This window comes from Miniopterus schreibersii (assembly GCF_964146895.1).
Source record: "Miniopterus schreibersii genome assembly, chromosome: 15".
Taxonomy (NCBI): Eukaryota; Metazoa; Chordata; class Mammalia; order Chiroptera; family Miniopteridae; genus Miniopterus; species Miniopterus schreibersii.
The window spans coordinates 20,438,849-20,463,891 of NC_138115.1; the positions used below are offsets into that span (position 1 = coordinate 20,438,849).

General features: G+C 46.5%; 1 protein-coding gene across 4 annotated transcripts in view; it reads right to left on the reverse strand.

The window, feature by feature from the left end:
• SRGAP3 (SLIT-ROBO Rho GTPase activating protein 3) overlaps nucleotides 1–25,043 on the reverse strand; it is a 218,864-nt gene that overhangs the window by 48,259 nt on the left and 145,562 nt on the right. For all 4 annotated transcript variants that reach the window (XM_081160007.1, XM_081160010.1, XM_081160008.1 and 1 more), the window contains exons 5-10: nucleotides 16,781–16,966; nucleotides 12,806–12,934; nucleotides 10,821–11,042; nucleotides 9,068–9,169; nucleotides 6,618–6,815; nucleotides 4,247–4,331 (exon numbers count right to left, since the gene is read on the reverse strand). In XM_081160007.1, coding sequence (XP_081016133.1) covers nucleotides 4,247–4,331; nucleotides 6,618–6,815; nucleotides 9,068–9,169; nucleotides 10,821–11,042; nucleotides 12,806–12,934; nucleotides 16,781–16,966 — 922 coding nt within the window. The remainder of the gene's footprint in view (nucleotides 1–4,246; nucleotides 4,332–6,617; nucleotides 6,816–9,067; nucleotides 9,170–10,820; nucleotides 11,043–12,805; nucleotides 12,935–16,780; nucleotides 16,967–25,043) is intronic.

A 25,043-nucleotide genomic window follows, 5' to 3' on the forward strand; every position in this document is an offset into this window, starting at 1 on the left:
CTGGCAAGGACTCTAATACACACTCCTTCAGCTTCAGATGCCCCCCCCCCCCAGCTCTCAAGAGCCCCATCACCAACATCTTTTGGAATCTGTTGTCTCAATTTCTAACAAATATCAGAAATCAAAATTGCTCTGCCCTTTACCTTCTGAGACCTGTTCAGATTAAAAAGAAATATTTTATAGTTGGTGGCTCAGTCATTTTCTACAAGGTCAGACTGTCTGGTCCAGGTGGACACTGTGTTCTGTAATGGGCTATTAAATCTTGGCCTGAAAGGTTATGTCCCATCCCTTTTATAGATGATGCACTATTCATCCTTGAGGGGCTTTGGTAAATTGAAAAACCACCTGTATCTCGGGTGTAAGCCCTGGAGCTTACAGACTATGCAGAGCAATCTAAGACTCAGAGATGATAAACGAAGAATTCTCTGGCCAATAAAACAATATAGCTACAGCCAACGGCACAAAAGGGTGGGTACTCTTGTTCCCAAGATGTAAAAGTGATATTATTTAAAACAAGGAATGCTGATTTGTGGGGCACATACATGGAAGCTTTTTTACTTATGTATCTGGGATCAATCATGTTCAAAAATTCATTTCTAAGGAAGTTGATCCAAAAGACTTCATGTTTCCTCTAACTTATGATTTCTTTTGGCCATGCTGGCAAGGCATTAGACATGATACTTTAATTTATTTCATTTAAAAAAAAAACTTGTATCTTTTCAGCCAAAGTATTCCATTTGGCCTACATTTCTCACCTGTTTTCAAAATTTCCAGATTGTTCCTCCCCATACAAAACAGCTCAGAGATGAAATAAGAAGGTCATTGAAGCAGGTGTAACCCTACCCTACCCCACTCTTAGAAGGGCTTTCTAATAAATGGAAGTCAATGCGTAAACCATCTATTGACACTTGGAAAAATTAATTAGCCCAAATTCTGAGCTCTTTGGCCTGCTTATTTCATACCTCCCCTTGCCCAATGGGCAAGAACTTTATCAATCTAAGTCAGTGCAAATTCTCCTGGGTGAAAATTCTCCGTTTTCACCCAATGCCCTAAGAATCCACATATATCTTTATCATGCAATGAACAACAGCAAGATTTGGTCTCTGCTTCAGTTTTTTCAGTAATTCTGAAATGTATTAACTTTAGTTAATAATAATGTACCAATATTCATTAATTATGACAAATACACCATGCTAATGTAGGATATTAATAACAGGAAACTGGACATGGAGTACACGGGAACTCTGCACTAGCTTTGCAACTTTTCTGTAAATCTAAAACTAGTCTAAAACAAAAAATCTATTAAAACTTCCCCATCCCAGTTATCAAAAGAAACACGGTGGGCTTTTCCACTGCTGGCTTATTAGGGAACAGGACTATGGTGAGTCTTCTAAATGACTCTTTCTAAGCTATACTTATACTTCTGAAATTGGATTTTCCTGCAATTTTTTGTTGCTATTCAGCTCAAAACTCAGAGAAAGGACTGTTAATCCACATCTGAGAGTAAGGTGTAGAGGAGGGCCCAATAAATTTGGAAGACCAAATGGGTCAGGAGCTATGCCAACCAAAGCTATTATTATTATTATTTCATTAAGGCCATTCAGGCCAGGGCAGTAATAAGATGTGGCATCTGAGAGCATTCACAGGGGAGCTGGAGAGAAGTACTTTCTCATCTGAGATCTTATTTTTTCAAAAAATACCTAGGTTTCTAAATCCAGGGCAACTGATTTCAAAAATATAAGAAGCCACCAACTCACGTGTTACACAGCACGAGAAACATGACATGAGAAACAGCCCCCAGCCCTCAGTCCCATGACCATAAAGACCAATCTTCCTCTTTCATACTAGTCGGGGAAGCTACCCCATCACACACTCACTAATCTCCTCCCTGTCTCTTCCCTTTCACTCCACTCCTGCTGTTGTGTTTCCCTCTTTGTTACCCACACTCCTCAATGGCCCCACTCACCTGGCCCAACACTGAAGTGTCAGGATGGGCAGAATGAAGAAGAGGCTATTGCAGCTTGCTCTTCCCCTAGTCAATGAGTTTTGACAAAAGTATATACCCTTGTGTATATAACCACCACCCAAATCAGGATACAGAACATTTCCATCACCTCACAAAATTCCCCAGCTCTTATCAGCTGGAACACACTACACTAATCTATGGTGACAGAAATCAGAGCAGTAGTTGCTCTGGGTGAAGGATGGGGGATTGACTGAAAAGATGCATAAAGGAAATTTTGGGGTGATGGAGCTGGTCTGTATCTTGATGTGAGTGCTTATACCTGAGTGTATATGTTCATGAGACTGATTTCTACACATAAAATGGGTGCATCTTACTGTACATAAGTTATCTATCAATAAAGTTGATTGAAAATTTTCCATTGGTATTAGTTTTAAAGCCATGGTTATGCCTCCAACCCCTAATTATTCATCCTTCTTGAATCATTTCCAGCTCTCCTGGGCCCATGGTGACCCCTTCCTCTCCTGACTCACAGCCTTCAGAGTCTGTACTATTCACTTCGCAATTCATCCAGTCTTTCTGTGCGACAACGTTATCATTATTCAGTTTTTTATGAATTCATGAGCTGTCTCCCAGCTACATTATAAGTACCTTGGGGCTGAGAAGTGGTTTAATTTCTCTACAGCATGGGCTCACAAATGCCAAGCATCTGCAGATCTAGCAGCCCACTTGAGAGTTGCTGAGTGGACAGTGTTAGGGAGGTCTTGTGTGGCCAGAGCAGATACTGGGATGTGAACCCACAAGAAGAGAGTGATCCAGTGATGGGCAAAGACCTGCTGTGGATGGCAAACACCCGACAGCTGATGAGCACCAGCCCCGTGCCCCAGCACAACTCTCATCTTATAATATTTTTCCTGCCCTGCCCCCTCAAACTCCTGGGTGACCTCTAGGCCTGCTTCAAGCTGTTGTCTCAGGATGTACTGGCATCATCACCTTGGAAATTCCCTTCATCTCTCTCGTGTTAGCTCCCCAGTTCCTGGACCCTATGTTTCCTTTCCTTTTGGTGGAGTACATTGTTCAGTCAACAGCCCTCTCCAAACAGAACACAGAACATATCTGAGTGTGGGGCTCACAGTGCTTCAAGCAGGGCCCAGCAGCTTCAGAAACCCCAGGTCAGCTCCTCATCTCATAGCTGAGCCTCACATCAGGTTCTAGGGCCACCAGGACTTGCAGTAAACCATCCTTGACCTTGGGTCCTAGTTCATGTTCTAATGACCTTTCCATTCAACATTCATTCAGTGACTATTAACTGAGTGCGAACTATGAGTCAGGTACTGTTCTAGGCACTGAGGATAAAGTGATGGACAAAATAAGCAAAAAAGTCCCTACTCTGGTTAAGATATGATACTGCTAGAGTGGGTGGGGCATGACAAAAGGCAATAAGCAAGCAAACAAATAATAAACAGGATGATCCACATGATGGTGAGTGAGATGAAGAAAACCAAATAGAATGTTGGGACAGACGTGGTGATTCCTTGAGGTCAGGTGGCAAAGAGTCTCACTGAGGACATGACATCTGTGCTGTCAACTGAAAGATAAGGAGCCATCCATACTGAGATCTGGGGTAAGGGCATTTCAGGCAGGGGGAACAGCATATGCAAAGCCCCTGGGGCAGGAGTAAGCTCAATGGATTTTGAAGGGCAGAAAGGAGCTGAGTGTGGCTAGAGAACAGTAAGGGAGTAGAGAATGGTAGATGAGGTCAGGAAGGTAGGCAGAGGTCAAATGATACAAGGCCTCATGTGCCATGAGAGCCATTGGGATTTTATTCCAACTATCAGTGGAAACCTTTGGGTAGTTTTAAGCCTAGTCCTCAGGCCCCTCAAGGACCAAACGCTGCCTTACACATATGGGTTTTTCTTTTTTGAACCCAGAATCCTGGTACTCCAACAGTATTCCTGGCAAAGAATACCTGCTGAAAAGCATCAATGTGGACCTCCATGTCTCTCAATTCCCACACCCTCTCTACTGCAGACCTTCCTCCATCACCTAAACCAAAACTTGTGCTTGCCCCCTATTTTCTGCAGCCAGACTGGGTCCCTCTCAGCATCTGTACCAGGGCTATAGACTAAACTGTAGCAGCCTTCCCAGTCCTGGAAGGTGGCCCCCCAGTACCAAGCCTCATTCTGCCAAGTGGCCAGCATCTCAAGCTGAAACAGCTCAAGGGGTCACAACACAAGTTGGGGAAGGCAGCCCCTCCTCAAAGGCCTCCACCATCTGACTCACCTTCACCCAGGGTCTGCTTGAGTAAGTCGTGCTTGGCCTGCAGCTTAGTGATGAGGTTACTGCCGTTCACATATTCTTTAAATTTCTGTAAGACACAAGGCACAAGGACATTACAGACTGCAGGGCTAAGTCCCACAATCTCTGCTATGGTATAGTGCTCTGGGACAGGAAGGTCAAAGGGAGATTCCGTCACCCCAGGGACCCTGAGTGGGGAAAGAGGGGCCTCTTTGGCTGCTCCTTTGCTCTTCTCCATCAGATCCCCAGCTCTGCCGAGTGCGGCTGCCCAGTTCTATGAGGGGTCCCGGCATTACAGGTCAGTTCTGGGAACACAAAGAAAGCTCAAGGGGAATGGGAGCAGTGAGAAGTGCCTTTGTCAGGTGAGGACTGTGGAGCTCTGAGCAGAGGGCTTCTTTACTCATCAAAGCTCCACTGTGCTTCTGGGCCAAGAGCAATAAAGACGGAACCATCCCTGGGGCACACAGCTGAGGCAGGAGTGCTTTATCGGACATGTCAGAGAGGCGCTTCGGAACAAGTCTTTCTTTCAATTGGCCCACTCTGGAGGAAGGGCTCTGCAGGCCCCAGAGACGGTCCTATTAAAACAACCCCAACTGCACTGGGGTTTTCTTCATTTTACAGATGAGACAGGTGAGGCTGGCACAGGGAAGTGATGTGCTCAAGGTCCCTGGGACTGCCAGGCTGCCTCTAGCTCAGGGGACTGGCCAAGCACAATGCACTCTGAGCAGTGGGGAGAGACAGGCCCACCCAGAATAGAAATGCATCTACTTGTCCCAAGTTCAGCAGGGTCTCAGCCACACCTCCACACAGGTACCAGCTTTCCTCAGCTCCCCGGCCACTCACATCACAGGGCTGGAGCCCTCTCTGCTGGGGTATGCCTTTGCTGGACTGTGAGCCACTGAAGATGTGGTCCACACCCAATTCAGTGACTACTATATGCCGGCATATAGTATATGCTGAGAGATTTAGCTAAATCTCTGACTTGGTGGAGCTGAAGCAGCAGAGTGAGGAAACAATAAGCTAACCAAAAAAGTAAATAAAATACACAATTGGTCAGATGGTGGCGAATGCTATGAATGAAAATAAGGCAGAAATGGAGGACTGGGAGTTGGGGCAGACCTCGCTGAAAAGCTGACATGCGAGCCAAGGCCTGAAGGAGGTGAGGAAAGGGCCCTGTAAATATGTTGGGGAAGGAGTGTTCTAAGCAATTGCAAAAGCCCCGAAAATGAAGGCACGGGGATGACTGTGATTGCCCCAATTCTGCCAGCTAGGTTCTCACAAAGAAATTCATTCTATTGCCCCAGCCAGAATGGTCAGGAAGGGGTGCAGAGGAGCAGAGAAATGAGCCATGGAGGCTCAGGATGCCCCAATATGACTTGTAAAGAAGCTTCTGGAACATCACCATCCTCCTATGAATACAGTGGTAGGGGCAAGGCCATGGGGTGGGGCTGCCAGGTGCACAGGGAAGACTGGGGTCACCTGAACCTGCTCCCACCTCAGTGGGTTTCTGCAATAGCTGGGCTGGTGGAAAGCTGTAGTGTCCCCTCACCTTCTTAGCTCCTAGAACCTCGTCCCTTGGTCGCTCGCAGTCATTCCCCCTTGTATCTACAGACCATTCAGTCCTCACCACAATCTTGGATAGCAAATGGGTGGAGCACTGTCACTTCCATTCTACCCAGGAGGAGACTGGAGCTCAGAGCCATGGCCACTCAGTGTATGACCTTGGGCAGATTACTGAATACTTCTGGCATCAAGCATCAGATGGAGGGTTTAAGGTCCCTTACAACCCCAAGTTCTATGTTCACTAAACCAGGTTGAACTAAAGCCCTGATGCCCCTTGTCCTTGTTCCTCCCTGTCCCTGGCTGAGTGGAATGTTAGCCATCTGGGATTTTACATGAAGGGCTGGCAACTCACCAGCAATTTGCACGGATCACGCAGGGCATTGTTTCCAAAGCCCGCACCCCAATTTAAGACAACGCAACATGACAACCATCCACTAAACTTTAGGGTTGTTACTTGGAGCTTGCACTTAGCTCCATTACCATTTTCTTCTCACCCTACTGAACATACTCTGTTTTTTTCCTAGAATAGGAAAGTTGCAAAAACTGTCAATTCAAGATCAATGCCAATACCATCACTATGGCATGTTTTGAACAACTCTGTTCAAATCATAACAACTCTGTAATTCAATCTCTGCATTTCAAAAAGCCAAGCCAGGCAACTTAATTTGAGAAGCATGCTGGAAGGACTGTAGGGTTAACTGACCCACGTGTCTTCGCTGGCTTCCACTAGCTTGGGCTGCTCCCCGAAAGTCAATGCCAGTGGTCAGTGACAGTGGGTTCTGGGTCTACTTACTGTAAAATAAAACATTTCTGTTTCCTGCTGGTTGGCTCTCCTTTTGGCGATGTTGATCTTGCTCATGTAGGTCTCAGAGGCGGCAGACTTTACGGACTCTGTAGACCGACTGTGTTGGAAGGCGTCAGAGACATCAAAGTCCTCTACGGTCAGCATGTCCTGTAAGGTCTGCATGGTGGCATCCAGGGTTTTTCTCACCTGAGAAAACATGTCAATAAGAATCCTTCAGTCTCAGAATGCCTTTGACACCTCAAAGTCCTTTTCCTAACTGTTATTTTATTTCTTCCACACAAAGCCTCTAGGAGGCAGGCAGGACAAAGATGATCATTCCCATTATATTGATGAGCAAAGTAAGGCCAGTTAGCTGGCTGGGTAAGAATCCAGGTTGTCTACTCTAAAGTCATTTTACTGGATTGCTTGGGCGAGACAGAACCTTGAAGAATACTGTGGGGAACAAGGAACTCAGGTTTCCAGGCTTGTTTCTCTTTACCTGGTTATATAGCCCCAAACTAGCTCCTCCAATGAGAGGCAGGTCCCTTGAGGAGGGACAACACTAGAAATACTCTTAGTTCTCTTCAGGGAGGGGACAAAGTCTGGATAAGGTGAGTGGCCATCCTCAATGAATGAACTCTCCAGCTATCTGCCACCTAAGTCCAATCAAAAGCCTGACAGAAAAGAGACTCTCAGGGAAGACAGATGTTGAGACACCACTGTCTAGTCATTTCTCCAGGATTCCAGCTTCCGTCTTGGGATTGATGGGACCCCTGGAAGGCTACACCTGCAGGGCCCATGAGCCCCCACCTCACAATATCCCGTCGCTGATTTGAGCCTAAACAGCGAACCCTATACTTTGATGGAACGTCATTCCAAAAAACACTTCCAGGAGAAACTGCACCTACATTCACCATTACATTACTGTTGCTCAAAGTCTCTTTCTTGTCACTCAGGTCTCAACTTAAATGTCACCTCCTGGTGACATCAGCCCCCTGGACTACTATTTTCTAATTTAGTGCCTATCCCTGTCTAACACTCTACATACTCATTCACTTATTGGTTTGCTTGCTTTTGTGCTTTATTATCTGTCTTTTCTCACTAGAATATAAACTCCAGGAGAGGAGCTACTATGTTATCTTGCTCACTCACTTTACTCTGCATTTAGCACAATGTTTAGCACATAGTATGTGCTTATGAAATACTTGAGTAAGTATTTGTTGAATAAACACTTGTCGAATGAATGAATGACCAAGTCAGTCTTTTCTAACATAGCCTGATAGAAGCTCAGGTGCCAAGTCCAGAAGTTCCATGACCATGAACAGCCTCTGCAGAGCAACACTTTCTTTACTCTTTCTGTGGCCCTGATTTCCAATTTCAGTTCCATTAACATCATTACCCATACAGTGTTCCACGAAAACAATTTAAAATGCCTCAGGGAAAGATGTAGGGCAGGAATAAAGAAAGAAAATACTCTGCTCATCACCTCTCTCTTCCCAGGTTGGGAAAACATATATAGTTTGTCTCCACTAATTTCCCCACAGGGACTGCTTTGATTCATCATCAGCCTGAGTGACAATCTGCCTCACGTTGGTCCTAGCTCTGTCCTTTGTGGAGACACAGAGTGAACCACCCTTTGCCCAGGACAGCCCTCTTGAGATGTGAAGACAGGACCACAGATCCCCATCTCCAGCTGTGAGTGCACTTCTCAATGATAACCTGCCCATGATCTCGGGTAACACTCCTCACATCCTGGTGTCTGCCAGTTGGTTGACATCCTCCCTGCATGGAGGCATCCAGGCTGAAATAGAATGTTTCCCATCTGGCTTCATCGGTCCACATCAGAATGGAACCACCACAGCTGGGGTTTCCATTTGAAGCCTCCCACAGGTAATCCTGCGCCACCAGCTGCATGGGAGGCATGGTGGCCATGGAAAGACAGAAGTTCCTTGGAGCTCAGAATCCATGACACATTTAGTGTGCCTGGGGTTATTTACTTAATTGCATAAATTAAAATACCTTTTATTATTTCTGCTGATAAAAATAACATAAATAACATTACAGAAAATAGAGAAAAGCACAAAAAAGAAAACAGGAAAACAGAAGTCACCTATAACCCACAACCCAGACATAACCCCTATTAACATTTTGAAGTATTTCCTTCCAGTCTTTTTTCTATGCTTGTGAATACGCACAGATACATATGCACATACTCTAGTTTACCCAAGTTAAGGTAACACTGACATACAGTTTTACTTTCTCTTTGTGTTTAACTTAACATCTTATGACCATTCCCCCTTACCGTGAAAGATTCTTGGTATGCATGCTTTTAATGGCTGTGTAAAAGTCCACCTTGCAGATGAACCCTAATTTCTTGTGTTTTTCAGCGAGTGTGGACTCCCCAGGACAAGCTAGGCCTTTGTAAGGAAGTCTCCTACAGGGCGGAGGGGCTCACTCACCTCCTCATTCTCTATCTTGAGAGTGGCCAGTCTGGACTGCAGCTGGTGGTACCGCATGAGCAGCTCTGTCTGGACGGGCTGCTGAGCGCTGACCTGGCACACCTGTAGAAATAACAGCCCCCACCTGCGGTTGCCCAGTGTCCTGATCACCTATGTGGGGTTAGGGCCGGAGCTATCACCAACATTCCTATCAGAAGCTGAGGAAACAGGCTTGGAGAGCTTAAGTGACCTACCAATGGTAACGCAGCTTATACCTGGTAACATGGGATGGGAACCAGAGGCCACCCTACCAAACTGCAAGGTGTGGCCTCTGTCACTGTCTTCTACATTTTGCATTCTTGAGGGTTTACTAAGAGCTCTGACATAATCTCACTGAGTGAGACTACTGAGTTAATTTCCAGTCAGGAAGTTGTAGTAAGAAAGCAAATGCCCAAGAGAAGCCAATGAGAAGAACAGTGACCGGGGAACAATCAGCCGGATGCTCCTATTCCCCAGCAGGAAGGTGCTTCAGAGAGGCAACTGTGAAGCCATTGCCCCTCATGGACCATCTTCCCCTGCAGGGTGATTGGGTGAGAGGTGGAGGAGGAAAGAGCTAAGAGAACTACTGTTCTCCCTACATCCATTCTACCCAGGGCTCTGTGACCACCTGTAGATTGGGCTGCCTACGGTGACTCAGCTGAGAACATAAGGGACAGTAGGGCTCTGTTATTTACTAGTTATTTGCCACTAACTAGGCAACCCAAACTCTGCAGTCACCAGTGGTCACCATGAGGTCAGAATTTTCAGGTCCAGATGACGGGCCAAAAGGGTTGGACATGAGAGCAGAGGGATGGGGCAGGTGCTGCAGAAAGCCCTGCAGAGGCCTCTCTTTTGCAAATGAAGAAAGTAGATAGAACCATCTGGAGGGTCCAGCAAATGCCACCTGCTAAGGAACCTCCTTGTTGCTTCCTGCCAAGCAAGTTCAGTGGATGGCCCAACTGAGCTCCCATAGGATCCAGAGGCTGGTAGGGTCTTGTACACTATTGGTTTGGGTCCCCCGAACTCCCATGTGCATGGGGGGATATGTCTAGATGGAGAAATAGGGGCCACTAGGAGAAAGTTCTGTGCACATATCCCTGGGGTAGAGGTAATGGAGATGGGGAGACAGATATGACGTCTGGTAGCTACCCTCCATCAGTTCCCAGACTGAGCCCTAGAGAGAGGGAGAAACTATTTGCATAAGGGATTTTGTGAAACTTGGGTAACTAGTGTGCTGCTTTGGGGCCAGTGACAAGTGCGTTATCCCTTTCTTCCCCCCCCCCCCCCCCCCAGAATATAGTAAGGATCTGAGCAGCACAAGCACTGAAGGAAATTCAGTGGGTGGTATGCCTCCTGCATTGGAGGGCAGACAGTGCCCTGGTGAGGATGCTGGTCAGAGTGGCTGTGATGAGGCCCAGACTCTTGTGATCCAAGGGAAGAATGTATGCAGATGTGGGGCTCTCTTGGGGTCTTCTAGACATAACTGGGAGGGATTTCAGGGAGCACTAAGGTCCTGCAATTCTGCAGGTGGGAAACTTGAGCCAGCAAGGTTAAAGTACTGGTGGTAAACTCCTTGGCTGGGAAAGCCCTTGAACCAGGAGCTTGAGGTCAGGCCTCTGAGATAAACATCCTGCATGTGGATCGGGGGCTGATGGTCCCCTCCCACCAGTGTTCTGGGAGCATATGGGAGAACAGCAGAAGCAGCCTCAAGCATTGGCTTCTGGGAGGAACCTACCTCATCCCCCATGTGGGGCTGGAACTCAAACTTGAGTGGAGGACAGAAGACCTGGTTGTACATGTCCATGACTGTGTGCTTGTCACTTCGGGAATCCAAGTTGTCCACCGCATTCTCGATGACATCCAGCCCCTCGTGGCGAGAGGTCTCCAGGTTGTATTCGGCTGAGAGGTAGGTCCGGAAGGTGCGAGCCAGGCTGGCATGATAGCCCAAATCACAGCACTTGGAGACAGGCACACAACAGGAGGGTGCAGGTGAGGGCTATGATGTGAAGGTGGGGACCACCAGCATTTCCTATCTCAGCATGATGATTTACTCTAATTCCACAGTCAAAATCTTTCATCTTGGGGGCCCCTGGGCATTTTGCAATCCTACCTTACAAATCATGCCAAAGCCTTCAGGGGGACTTGGAGACTGCAATTTGGGCAAGAGCGGAACTTTCCCATCTCTAGGCCTTTGCACATGCATTCCCTCTACCTGGCATACTCTGTCTCTCTCCTCCTGCCTAAACACCCTTCCTTCAGGTTTCAGTTTGGAGGTCACTTCCTCTAGGAAGTCTTCCTTGATGTTCTCCCCACTCAGAGTTTACATCAGATGTCCCTCCGCTATGGGTCCACATCTCCCTCCACTTCCCTCATTATGACACCTGCCTCGTGGCTTTTTGACTGCATGTTAACATGTCAGGGTTATGCAGGGTTAGCTTCATGAGGACAGAACCACTGGCTTTTGTCTACTGTAGCACCTCAAGACCTAGAGCTAGTCGCTGCTCAATAAAAATTTGGTAAACAGAAAAATAAGAGGACTGGAAGGAGTGAAAAGGAGAGTTGTAAGAAAGACGAGGAGTCTGGCCTCAAGCACTGGAAGGCACAGGCAGGGCCCAGCAGATCCCTCTCCTGGGGATGGTGATAACAGGTCCCCCCCACAGCCTTCCTGACTTCCTGATGGGATACCCCAAGGCCAGAGGAAAAAGATCCATTCACCAGTATGGAATCCTTACTGAGCATCTACTAGACCAGATCCCCATCTGTGGGGGAGGGAAGACATCAGAAGCAGCCTCAGTTCCAACATAGGTGACAGAGGCTCTCCCTGATGATGACGCTCACAAGGTTGTCTCTCCAGCACAGCTGTCCCTCCAGCCTGTCCTATGCAACTGGTCCTCGGAGTCAGTATTCCATTCTCATTTTGCTTAAACTGCCTGATTTCTCCAATATAACATCCTCAAGTAAAGTTGATCTGTGTAAAGTGGACCCTTGAACAACTCAGGTTTGAACTGCACAGGCCCACTAATACCTGGATTTTTTCCACTACATATGCAGTCGGCCCTCCGTATCCCAGCGTTCACATCCTCAGACTACACCATCCATGGCTTGAAGACAGTATTTTCGATCCAGGGTTGGGAATCAGTGCAGCTGGAGGGCCAACTGTATGCATTGTTCTACACCATTTTATATAAGGGACTTGAGCTTCTGCAGATACCGAAGGACCAGTGTAGTTGTTTTGAGGGAGTTAAAAGATACATGTGGATTTTCGACTGAAGGAGGAGATTGGCACCCCAATCCCCATGTTAGTCAAGGGTCAACGGTAATTCTGTCTCATTCACTATTTTCTTTCATGTGTGTGTGTACATCTGGCAGACTAGACCTGGGGGTACTGAACATGTCTGTTCCACCTTGGGAAATCCCTAGGGCATGAACTGTGGACAATCACTCCTGTACCCCAAAACCCAGCCAAGAGCCTAGTGTAGAGGAGGGTACTTGGGAAGTACATGCTGAATATATGACTGCCCGACCTAACCGTGTAGGGGCTGCCACAGGCCCACTCCCACCCACTGAAGTAGAAACTCATCTCCCAGGCCCCACATACTCCCTGCCCTTCCCCTCCACCCTGGAATGTCAGCCAAGGACAGGGGCCAGCCCCTCCTTCAGCTGATGATTTGAGCCAGCCCAGGGGTGGGGTCCTTTCAGTCCCAGACTCCAGGTGCTCACGTCGATTAGGTCGGAGACATCGTGGATATAGTATTTGCTTATAGCTGCATTGGTGGCAGCCAGGTTCAGCAAGTAGTCATTCCGGGCCTTCGTGCACTTCAGCTTGTTCTCAGAATACTTTGCCTGCCTCTGGAAGAAGGAAAGAGCAGGTGTGAGAGCTCAGCCACTGACGGCAGGTTTCTGGGGTTTTCTTCATGGTCATTGCCAGTGATTCAATCCACCAAACCCCGCTGCAATACCTTACTTCATATGCCAGGTGAGTAAGATTTGGACCCTGTACTCAAAAAGCTCACCTTCCATTGCCCACATGCAACCAGTGATAGCACTATGGGTAAACAGCAGCCTGTTACTGGCCTCTACCAAAGCTTGTCAATAAGACTCAACAGACCCCGATGGCTCCCCAAACTGTGAAAATGGCCCCCGTGACCTCTCGAGCCTCTTTTCCTCCACACTCTCCCTCATCGCCAGCCTTCTCTGCCCTTCTTTAGATACATGCAACCTCACCCATTATCAGCAACCCCCACCAAAATGGTACATTCATTAATAATTATTACCCAGAATCCATAGTTTACCCCAGGGTTCACTCTTGGTGTTGTACATTCTATGGGTTTGGACACTATTATAGGATCATAGAGTAGTTTCTCTGCCCTAAAATCCTGCTGGCTCTGCCTTTCCATCCTTCCTGCCCTCCAACTCCTGGCAACCTCTCATCTTTTTACGGTCTCTATAGCTTTGCCTTTCCAAAATGTCATATAGTTGGAATCATACAGTTTGTATCGTTTTCAAATTGGCTTCTTTCACTTAGTCATATGCATTTTAAGGTTCCTCCATGTCTTTTTTATTTTTTAATGTTCTTATTAATTTCAGAGAGAGGAAGCAAGAGGGATACAGAAATAGAAACATCAATGATGAGAGAGAATCACTGATCGGCTGCCTCCTGCACAACACCCAAAGGGATCGAGCCCAAAACCAGGGCATGTGCCCTGACCGGGAATCGAACTGTGATCTCCTGGTTCATGGGTCGACACACAACCACTGAGCCATGCCAGCTGGGAAAGGTTCCTCCATATCTTTTCATGGCTTTCTAGCTCATTTCTTTTTGGATCTTGAATATTTAGTCAATATTCCATTGTCTGGATTTACCACAGTGTATTTATCCATTCACCTACTGAAGGACATCTACTGAAGGTGATTGCCCTATTTTTCTTCAAAAGCACTTTTTACCACTCAAAATTATATTTTTTACTTCTTTGTGTACTTGCTGATTTTCAGTGTCCCCCACTAGAAAGTAGGCACTATGAAGTCAGGGACCTAATCTGCCTTGTTCATTGCTGGACTTGTAGCACCCAGACAGTCCCTGCACAAGGCAGTCATTCAATGATTTTCACTGGTTGTCTGGATGTGAGAGGTGGGAGAGACAGAGTAGGGCAGCCCCAGGGGCAGTGTTGGCTAGGAATGGACTGCCAGCCTGTGAAGCTGCTTTTCTTCTGAGCCAGCCAGGCAGGAAGGAGTAAAGAGTGCATAGGTTGGAGAGCTGTCCCTTTGCCCCTTTCAGAATAATGAGTCCCACTGCTGGGTAAAATAACAGCTCTCTTTAAAGGAACAGGGTTTCCTCCTTCGCCTAGACATTCCTAAACCTTCCTTATTCCAGATTGCGTTCTCCTAGCTTTTAAGTAGAGGTGTCCCCAGAGATCTCCTCTGACCTTTCTCCAGGGTTCATTTATTCTGGAAGTTTCCAGAAACAGACTTCTGGTGGTTGCATCCTGTACCAGTTATGTACCCAACCCTCACAGAAAGTTTTGATACTCCTGACAGATTTGCAAGGGGCTACACTGACCCTGAGACCACTTTCAGCCCTTCATGGACTTACAAAAGTTTACACCTGGAAAAGATATTAAAGGTATCTTAGTTTAATTCATCCATTTATAGGTGAAGAAATGAGAATTGAAGGGGAGAAGTAGCTTGTCCAAGAGCTAAAGGGCTAATTAACACACAACTCCGAACAATAAATTAGCCTCCAGACTCCCAGCCAGTATTCTCTCTAGCCCATTATATATTCCGCTATGTTGTAGTTCTGTAATTCTGTATGCTTATCTTTTAAAAATATTTCTTTACTTTTAGTATATTCACAGTTATACAGCCATCACCACTATCTAAATTTAGAATATTTTCATCACCCCAAAAAGAAATCCTGTACCCATTAGCAGTCGCTCCCAATTCTCCTCTTCCCCAACCCCTGGCAACCACTAATCTACTTTCTGTCTCTATGGATTTGTCTATTCTGGACATTTCATAGAAATAGAATATTACATATGTGGCCTTTTGTGACTCACTTCTTTCACTTAGCATACTGTTTCCAAAATTCATTTATGTTGTAGCATGAATCAGTACACCGTTCCTTTTTATAACTAAATAATATTCCATTGCATGGACAGGCCACATTTTATTCTTCTAGTCATCAGCTGACAGACATCTGCGTTGCTGCTACTTTGGGGCTATTATGAATAATGCTGCTAAGATCATTCATGTGCAAGTCAGGACCTGATCTGCCTTGTATGGGCACAGATTTGAATTTCTCTTGAGTGATACCTAGGAGTGGAATTGTTGAGTCATATGGTAACTTGGCCTATGTTTAACATTTTGTGGGACTGTCAAAATATTCTCCCAAGTGGCTGGACCATGCTAGCACTCCCTCACGGTGTCCGGGGTTCCACTTTCTCCACATCCTCATCAATGTTTGTCATTGCCTTTTTATTGCAGCCACCCTAATGGGTGTGAAGTGGTGTCTCACTGTGATTTTGATTTGCATTTCCTTAATCACTTATGATGCCGAGCATCTTTTCATGTACTTATTGGCCACTCATACATGTTCTTTGGAGAAATGTCTATTCAAATCCTTTGCCCATTTTTTTTAATTGAGTCTCTGCCTGAATACTGTGGAGCCTATTTTTCTTTCCCTTTGGCAATCACCCTGAAATCTTGTTTTATTTGCCTCTGGTTACTTTTGCAGCTTACCCAGGTCCTGCTGGATCTTGTTCCCACTCAATCTCCTATAATTTTTAAGAGCTGTAGGATCATATCATCATAGAATTCATCTCATTGAAGCTCAAATAAACATCTGGTACAATGTCTGGCACATAGAAAGAGCTCAGGAAATGTTTGCTGATTCCATGGAATGAATGAATGCAGATAATTCAACAAGAAATCATAGCCTTTTAAGAAGAAAAGAACCTTAGAAGTCACCTAGTCTAGGATGACAAAAAAGCAACCTGGGCACTGCCCCTCTAAATTCTGGCCATGGCAGACATTATTAATTGATCACAGCACTGTTGTTAGCTAAAGCCTGGAGAGGACTCATGACCCTCAATACAGAGCTCTGGGCAGCCACTACCAATCCATCAGAGTTGATATGAGAGGGGAAATTTATCTGCCACCACTGTCAGCTTTTAAAACTGAAGTTCAGAGAGGTGTAATGGATGTGGCATCTGACTCCACAACCGGCACTCCCTTCACCACGTCCTACTGAAGCACTTCCCAGCACTGATACACAGTGATTCCAATCACCCGTCTCTGCTCTGGCAATGGCAGTTTCGGGATGGTTCTTTATCAAGGTCCCAGGTCCTGGGTAGTAGCCCAGTGCTGTTCCCTCTTGTTGGGTCACACTTAGTCCCAACCAGCCCCAGCCACCTAACTGACCCCAGAGCAAGCCCCTGGGCCCACTAATGCCTGGTGACTCCTGCCCCAGAGGGAGGATGCTGGCAGGGTGTGAGTCTCCTCACAGTTCATCTCTCTTGTCAGCTGAGAGCCTCTCCCTGCCTGATGACCCTGGCGCAAGACCAGGCCTCCTCCTCGACACTGACCTCTAAGAAAGCAGATGCAGGCAGCATTATTCTACCCTCACAGCCCTCTGGGTGCAGAGGGGAGCCGAGGCTGCCAGGGAGCACGGCCCCCCTCCTGCCCAGGGCCCTTACTCGCCTTCTCCTTCATCTTCTCCATCTTCTTCACGGAGCTGCGGCGCTGGGGCCGGTCCTCGTGCCGAAGTAGGTTCATGCTGAGCTCTCCTGTCTTGTTGAACTGCTTCTCCTCCTGCTTCTCAGCCTCCTTCAGCTTGCTCTCCGCACTGATGCTCTCTGCGTGGTACATGTGGTAGGTTTTCATGACCTGGGGACACACGAGTGCAGGAATCAGCAGGCTGCGAGGGCCCAGCCCAGGAGGCTCTAGTGCTCCTGGCCCCCTAAGTTCTGGGGTCCAGTCGGCTCGGGCCGCCCTCTTCCTGCGACACACTCTGAGCTCCCACAGCTCTTTACTTCTGCACAAACACTCTGAGGACTGGAAATGATGATGATCATCAGTAGCAGCTTCATCATCATCATCACCACCACCACCACCATGATTAAGTCCTTACTAAGTGCCAGGAATGGACTAACAAATAGAAAATTTAAAAGGGCAACCAGTCCCCAAGCATTTGGGGTCGCAGAGGTGATATGGCAAAGTTGGCTCTTCCTCGACTGCCCTCTCTTGTCTGCCCACCACTATTCTTATGTCCCTGCCCCCTCCCCCAGAGTCACTAGGAAAGCCCCTCCTCTGGTACTTATGGAGTTTCATAGGAACATCCTTTTTACTCACATAAAAATTATTTTCTCAGCTGTTTCCTAAAGTAGAATTGGCCTACAAATGAATTCCCAAAAGGAGCACTGTTGGGTAACCGAATACATATTCTATGTTGTCTGAACTAAACTCATCCTTGGCTATACATTGAATTTCTGTAAAGCATATTGCCCGTTGCTACTCTGTGTCCATAATAAAAGTAAGATATTGTTATAACAAGGGGATTTTTGAGTCAGAGGAAATCCTAGATGCCATCTAATCCAACCACCAAATTTTATAAATAGGGAAACTGAGGCCCAGAAGGGCAAAGTGGCTTCTCCGAGATCGCACAGTATTATCAGCAGTCTCCAGACTTTACATCCATGTGGCCAACCCCACAATCAAGGTATAGAACACTTACATCACACCTAAAAATCCTCGTGTCCCTCCACAGCCCATCCCCACCCCTACCCCAGCCCCAGGCAATCACTACTTGCTTCCTGTCACAGCAGAACTTCACATATATGAAACCATAGAGTATAAACCCTTTTGGGTCTGCCCTCTTTCACTCAGCATCATTTTTTTTTTTTAGATTCTCCCATGGTGTTGTATGTATCTGAAGTTCTTTTTTAATGCTGAGTAGTATCCCATTTTATGGCTACACCACAATTTGTTTATCTATTCATATGTTGATAGATAGTTATATGAATTGTCTACAGTTTTGTAGAGCTGCTATGAATGTTCCTGTACAATTCTTCGCATGGACATGTGTTTTCATTTCTCTTAGGTAAACACCTAGGAGTGGAGTGGAGAGTCATATAGTAAGTGCATATTTAGAAATCTGGTTTCTGACTTTTAATACACCATTTTTCTAACATATCATACTGTTTCCTTAATTTATTCCAACTTTCTCAGCAACTGAATACTCTTGGAAGCCTTAAAGCAATATCCTGTCTCCTGGTCCCCAACTAAAAGTACACTTTCCTTTGCAATGCCAAGTTTATGATCATCTTTCTATGCTAAAAAACACAAGAAATTTCCAGAATCCATGGCTCCTCAGCCTTGTTCATTCCTTTCTCCTGTTGTTTGGATAATTACAGCAGCTAATAGAGCAGAGGCTTCCACTGGGGATGGGATGTGCTCCTGCCTAACCAGGACCTTAAAAGTCAGGGAACTTGGAATGAAATACTGGTCAACATTATAACCTTATTTATTCTCATTTAAATTCTTGTGGAGTAAGTTTATAAGAATGAGGATTTCTTCTGTGACTCTCAGTAAATCACAGCATTGATCTGTATTTCAGAAAGTTCCCTCTACCAGGGGTCAGGAGTCAACAGGAGCAACATCTATTGTAGAGCATGGTAGGTAAGAATATGGACTCTGGGCCCAAATGTCTGGGCTGAATCCTGATGCTGCCTTGTAGAAGCTGTGTGACCTTGGGCAAATCGTAACCTCTCTGACCTCTCCTTCCTCATCTGCAAAATGAGGATAATAGTACCTACCTCATAGGTTTGCTGTGAGCACTTGATGAGTGCTGAGAACAATACCTGTCACACAGGTAAGAGCCAAGCAGGCATTAGCTGCTTGTGACCATTATCACCACTGTAGTGACCATTATCACCAGCCTCCCTGTTTAGGCTAACAGTTTGAGAGCCCTGAACTCACTTGACTTCAGGAAAATGTTTGCAAATTCTAGAGCACATTAACTATTGTGGAAAAATATATATTCTATACCATGTTTCTCCCTCCTTCTTTGAACCTGAAAACCTCAATTTCAAAACAATAAATGAATTTAAAATGCAATCATTTTCCTAGGTGGGTCTTAGTGAGAAGGCCCCTTGTCTACATTCCACCCAATTTTTTGCCTATTTGCAATTGCCCTAAAAGCTCTAGAGACTCTCTTCTTGCTGATTTCATCCACTCCATATGCCCGTTCCACTAAGCTTTATTTTCAAACTCAAGGCACCAGAAAGTGTGCTGGACTGAGGCGTTCTTGACATCTAGTGGCCAAAAGGAAGGTCTGCAGGCTTATGGATAACCAAAGCAGTTGCCTGTTTTCAACCATCTCCTTTACGCCATGGCTCCAGGACCCTATGCGGCTAAGAGCTGGGAATGCCTGCTAAAGTCTGTCTCCAGGATGCCTGCCTTTCCCATTCTTGAAGCTTTTCTCTGTCCCTCCACATTCACAGACACCACTGGGTCCTCTGCTTCTCCACCATGCTGGTGGTGGTGTTCATTTCTGGACTCCACCCTTTCTGGGTTCAATCATTCCTGCTTACATCCACTTTCCTACTTCGGCTGCTGAGGTCTGCTTATCTCAACATTAAATCTATCATCTGTGTTGGGTAGCTCAGAGGAAGAGAGAGCATTTCTATTTGCAGCTAGATCTTCCTGCCCAGTCATCCATGCATGCGTCCTTCTACTCACTCGAGGCCAGCATCCCAGCAGGGTGTTCTCAGCTTCTCATAGTTTCCTTTGCCCAGTTTTCTACTCTTCTTGAACTACAGAGCACTCCTCCTGCTCTTCCAGAAGCCAAACTTCCCAGTGCAGTCTCTGAACTGTGTTGCAAAAATCCCATGTTTGGAGAACACAGCCCTGACCACACTGAGGCCACAGGGTATGTGGTCCAATAGGTAATTCCTGACCCTAAGAATATCAGTGAACTGGAACGCCCAGGGTGACTTATGTCCAACAGCTGTCACAAAAGAGTTTACCTGGGGACCTCTCTGAAATGAGCCCAACTAACTACTTATACCCAGAATCCTCTAGATAAATATATTTCTTTTATTAACTGAAACATAGGAGTCAGCATGAAAGGTCCTTAGTTCAATAGCCTAGAATAGTCTGCTCAATATTGCCAGTCCAGGATATGTTAACTGATATTTAAACTTATCTATTACTTCAGAGTTTGCAAGCCACTCCTTTATTATCTCCAAGTCTCACTTCAGTTCATCCCTGTCCGATCCTGGGAGGCGACGTGTTAACAGTAACAACGACAACAGCAGCTGACACTGACTGAGCACTTATGACCTGCCAGGACTTTACATATAGGAACGCACTTATTTCTCACTGGGAAACAAAAACAAAAAAACCCTGTGAGGTGGGTACCATGTGATCCCTGCTTTATAGACGAGGAAACCACAATACAGTGATGAAAGGACCCTCTGCCCCACAGGCACCCAGGAGTCTTGGTTTTGAGACTCAACACTTCCACCACTTGCTGGGTGACAATGGCTGAGGCTTGGCCTCTCTGTGCGGCCTGGTGAAGACCAGATGGGAGGTGGATAGGAAGGTGCCCCATAAATTGTGACTATAAAGTGACTGGCTGAGAGCAGTATTGGGCTGGGAAGGGAGCAGAGGTGGATGCAGGAGCTTAGCTGATGCCCAGTCTCCAAATTGGGATGGCTAAAGGGCCCCTCAGAGACACCCACCTGGTTTCATGCCAGATGGGGGTTCCCTTCCCAGACCTCCAGACCCTATCAGGAGGGTGCCTCAGAACAAGTCTAGCAAAGGCTGAGAAGCACTGCATAGGAACATGGAAGTTGAGTACACTGTTCTTGGACCCAGATTAGTTTCATAGGTACTTGAAAGACCCTCCAGAAATCTTGGTGTATTAACCTATCATTGAAGGAAACTAGGGCCCAGAAATAGCAAGTGTACTGTCAAAAGCCACACAGCAAGTGGGACAGCAGGCCTTCTTAGCAGTGGACATTGTCTTTTCTGGTAATCACACTGCCTTCCGCTGTGTACACTTTGCCTTTTACATCTTCCCAAATCCTCAGATCATGAAAACAGGAAAGTATTATCTGCACAGCCCCTCAGGTGCTTGTTTAAATGCAAAAGAAGTCAAAGGCAATCTGGAAGTTGACAATATCAATAAAGGGACACGCTGGGGCACGATAAGGTTCAGAAAACAGGTTTCAACAGTGTAGTCCAGGTGCACTTCCTATATCCCAGGGCCATCCCTGGGCCATCCAAGAGTTGTGTGTGGGTGAGGCCCTGAGCTGATGCATACCAAAGACATCCTTAAAGGAAAAGAGAAGTCCCTAAATTTCAGTCTGACCACCCACTCTCTGTGTGGCCTATGTTTTCCACAGAAGTTACCATCACTATCTTATTTATTCATTTTGCATATTTATAAACAGCCTCATCCCAACTCAAGTTAAAGTCCATGAAGGTCAGGGCCCCATTTATGGCCATATTCCCTGTATTAAAGCAGAGATGGATACCCAGCAAGTATCAATATACGCTTACATGAATAAATGAATGAATGAGTTTGATGGCTGAATAGATGGATAGGTGGATGGATAGATGGACAGATAATGGATGAATGGATGGATGGATAAATGAATGGAAGGGTGAATGAACAGGTGGGTGGGTGGGTGGATGGATGGATGGATGGATGGATAGGTGGATGGATGGATAGGTAGGTGGGTGGGTGAATGAATGGATAGGTGAATGGAAGGGAGAGAGGGAGGGGAGGAGGGAGAATAAAATGGGGGAGGTATAGTTTTACTGCCTTCGATCTGGTAAATATACATGGTGGTGGGGCCTAGCTATACCTTCAATAATTGCATTTTTATTGAATAGGTTATTATGTGCTAGGTACTATACTAGAAAATACCAGTGTGGAAGACAGATAGCGTCTCTGCCCTCAGAGAATACATTCTCTAGTAGGAATACAATTATATAAGTGATTAACACATGGTGTGATAAGTGCTATGATGAGGGAAGTACAGGGCACTAAAAGAAGGCTTCCTGGAGGAAGTGACATCTAAACTGAACCTTGAAGAAAAGTAGCCGTTAGCTGGGTGAACAGCGCATGGAGTGGGGGTGGGGGGGTGGAGTATTCCAGACAAAGGGAGCAGTGTGAGCATTAAGTCCCAAAGGAGCAGGGGCTGAACAGGTTTGAGAAGCAGGCTTTGTTTCAGCACTAGTCAATGGAGCTACTTCCTTATTTCCCCCCAACTACTCCTCAGTGGACATCTGTTGTTTTTCCTCTGCCTAGGGTCATCTAGTCCTCCTTCTTCTAGAACAACTTCCCGATTTTCTTTGAGGAAATCCCCTGAATTCCCCTCCCCATTTTCAGTCCATGTGGTTGATAAGAAACTGAAACCAGGCTCCAATCCTGAGGGTGGGCATGAGACCCAGGCCTGCCCAATTTGTAACATTATGTTAATCTGACCACCGTGTATGGATCTCGTGATCCAGCCAGGCAGATTAGAGACAGCCCCAAACTTTGCTGGAAACACTAGAAAGGACTGTTCTCTTTCCACTAGGGGGCGCTAAGCTGATAGGAAATGAGCTTACAGTGGGGCTGGGTGGGGGAGACCATCTTTGTGGCCACATAGGAGAAGCCTGCCTGAGCATGAAAGCAGCACAGAGGAAAACAAAACCAAAAGAGGGAGAAAGGCTGATTTCTAAAGGTAGACGGATGGATGGATGATGGATGATGGATGGATGAATGGACAGACAGATGGAAAGGAAGGAAGAGGAAAGGAGAGAGAGGAAGGAAGGAGGGAGGAAAAGTGAGGGAGGAAATAGGATAAGATGGAGGAGGTGCTGTTCTGTTGCCTTTGATCTAGTGAGTATTTTGGAGGAGCTGCTTGCTGCAGAAGAGTTGTGGTAGGCAGTGAGACGGGCAAGAGCAGAGCAAGGACAATGGGCCATGTACAGAAGGTCACCAAGGCAAAACTGGGAAAACAAGAACCTCACCCCCAGAGTGGCCTGTCTTCCCCTAGCATATTGCTGGTCATGAGGTTCAGACCCTCCCCTGACCTCTCCTCCCCTGGCATGTTGCTAGTCAGGCAGGTTAGACCACCTTAAAGGGAGTACAAACAAGGGGGCTAGGGAATAGCTCTTAAGCATTAAGCCCCCAGGACAATGAGGTTCTGACCTGCGTCAAATACATCTAGGCATCAGTTGTGTTTCAGCTCCAGGCCCAGAAAACCCACAAAACCAGAAAAGCAGCAAAACCAGACCAGTGATGCCACAGCTGACCTCTGGACCAGCTGCATTGGCTAAAGATCCCCTGGCGTCAACCAATCAGTAGAGACCACAGCCCTTAAAGGACACCCCTGAAAAGCTGCTAAATATTCTATTGAGACTCTCCCCCGGGACCTCCTCTAAAATCTCCACCCTAGCATGCCTGGGCCTTTCCCCTCCCCCTCCACTCCTCCCTACCCCCACCCCCCAGGCCCTGTACCTTTACCATTTCTCAAATTCCAACAGTCCTTCTTCTGCCTCTGTAACTTTTTTCCTGAGCCCATTTCTTCCCTACCTTCCCTACCCATTTCTACTCACTTCTTCTACCTCTGTTACTTTCTAAATAAACTTTCTCTTATAGTTTGAGTCTTGGCTCTGAATTCTTTCTTAGCCAGAACTCAAGCACCAAGCTGGCTGAACGGAGGTCCTGTCTGATTCCATCAGTCTAACACCTGGTGCCATGTTTGTTACCGCCACCAACAGAATGAGAACACTGGGGTGCCAACAGCAAAGCAACCCTCTCCCTAGGTCACTTGTTGACTACACACTGAGTCTTCAGTAGTTGCCCAGAAATTCATTTAAATTCAGGAGCTGCCTGCTGTGGACTCAGTGCTGCAAGAGGCACAGCGGCAGGCTGCAAACATTTCATGAGTCGGTCTTTGAAGTGTTTTGTACACCCCTGGTGTTCCCAGGGTGCTTACTGAAGCAGAGAAGGGAGGGAGAGAGGGATATATGAATAAATGAAAGAAACTGGTTTGCCCACAAGGAGTTTAGAATCTGGGCAGGGAGATAAGAGTAAAGCATGTGAAAGGATGATATAGTAGCCCAAGACAGAGCATAGTATGTTCTGGATATGTGGCCTGGGAGGGAGGGTGTCTAGATGGTAAGCCTTTGGGGGCGCTATGCCATTTTCTCACAGTGTGTCCAGAGTGTCCAGAAGTGCTGGTACATGGCTGGCGATCAAAACATATTTGAGAGAAGAAATGAGAGAGAGAAGTGTGCACATGCATGAGAGATTGGTTAAGAGTTCAGAAAAGTGATGGCTCCAGCTGAGCTTCTGTGATCAAGGGTGAGTTTTGAGCTTGGATGGGTAGGAATTCAAGAAGCAGAGGGGAAAAAAGGAAGAGAAAGGGAATTCTTAGCAGGAGAGGTAACGTAGAATTCCAGCAGAACAAACTGATTACAGACAAATCTGGGTTTGAAATCCTGCTGCATCACCTTCCAAGGAAATTCCTGCACCATAACCAGTGTGCTTGTGTTCCCCATTCACTCACCTTCTTGGATTCTAACATTCATCCCAAGTCCAGTTAGAGTTTGCCTCCAAGCAGATAGCAAGGTTAGTTCTTGGACAAATTGTGATGTTATGAAATTATTTCCTGGAGATGGCAAGGCATGCTCACCCCCATCACCTCATGTGATTCTCAGAAGAGTGCTCCATTTCGCAGATGAGAATACTGAGCACACACAAGCTACCTGCCTGCCTAAGGTCCCACGGTCAGCAAGGAGCAGGCCTTGACTTCAGCATGTCCTACCTGACTCCAAATCCACCACTCCTTCCTCTGGAGCTTGTGTGTCCATGTCCCCTCACCACCCCAACTTTCTGTCTTCTGCTTTGGTAGGTAACACATTCCCACAGCTGGAACTTTTACAAAGTAAACATGCCCAG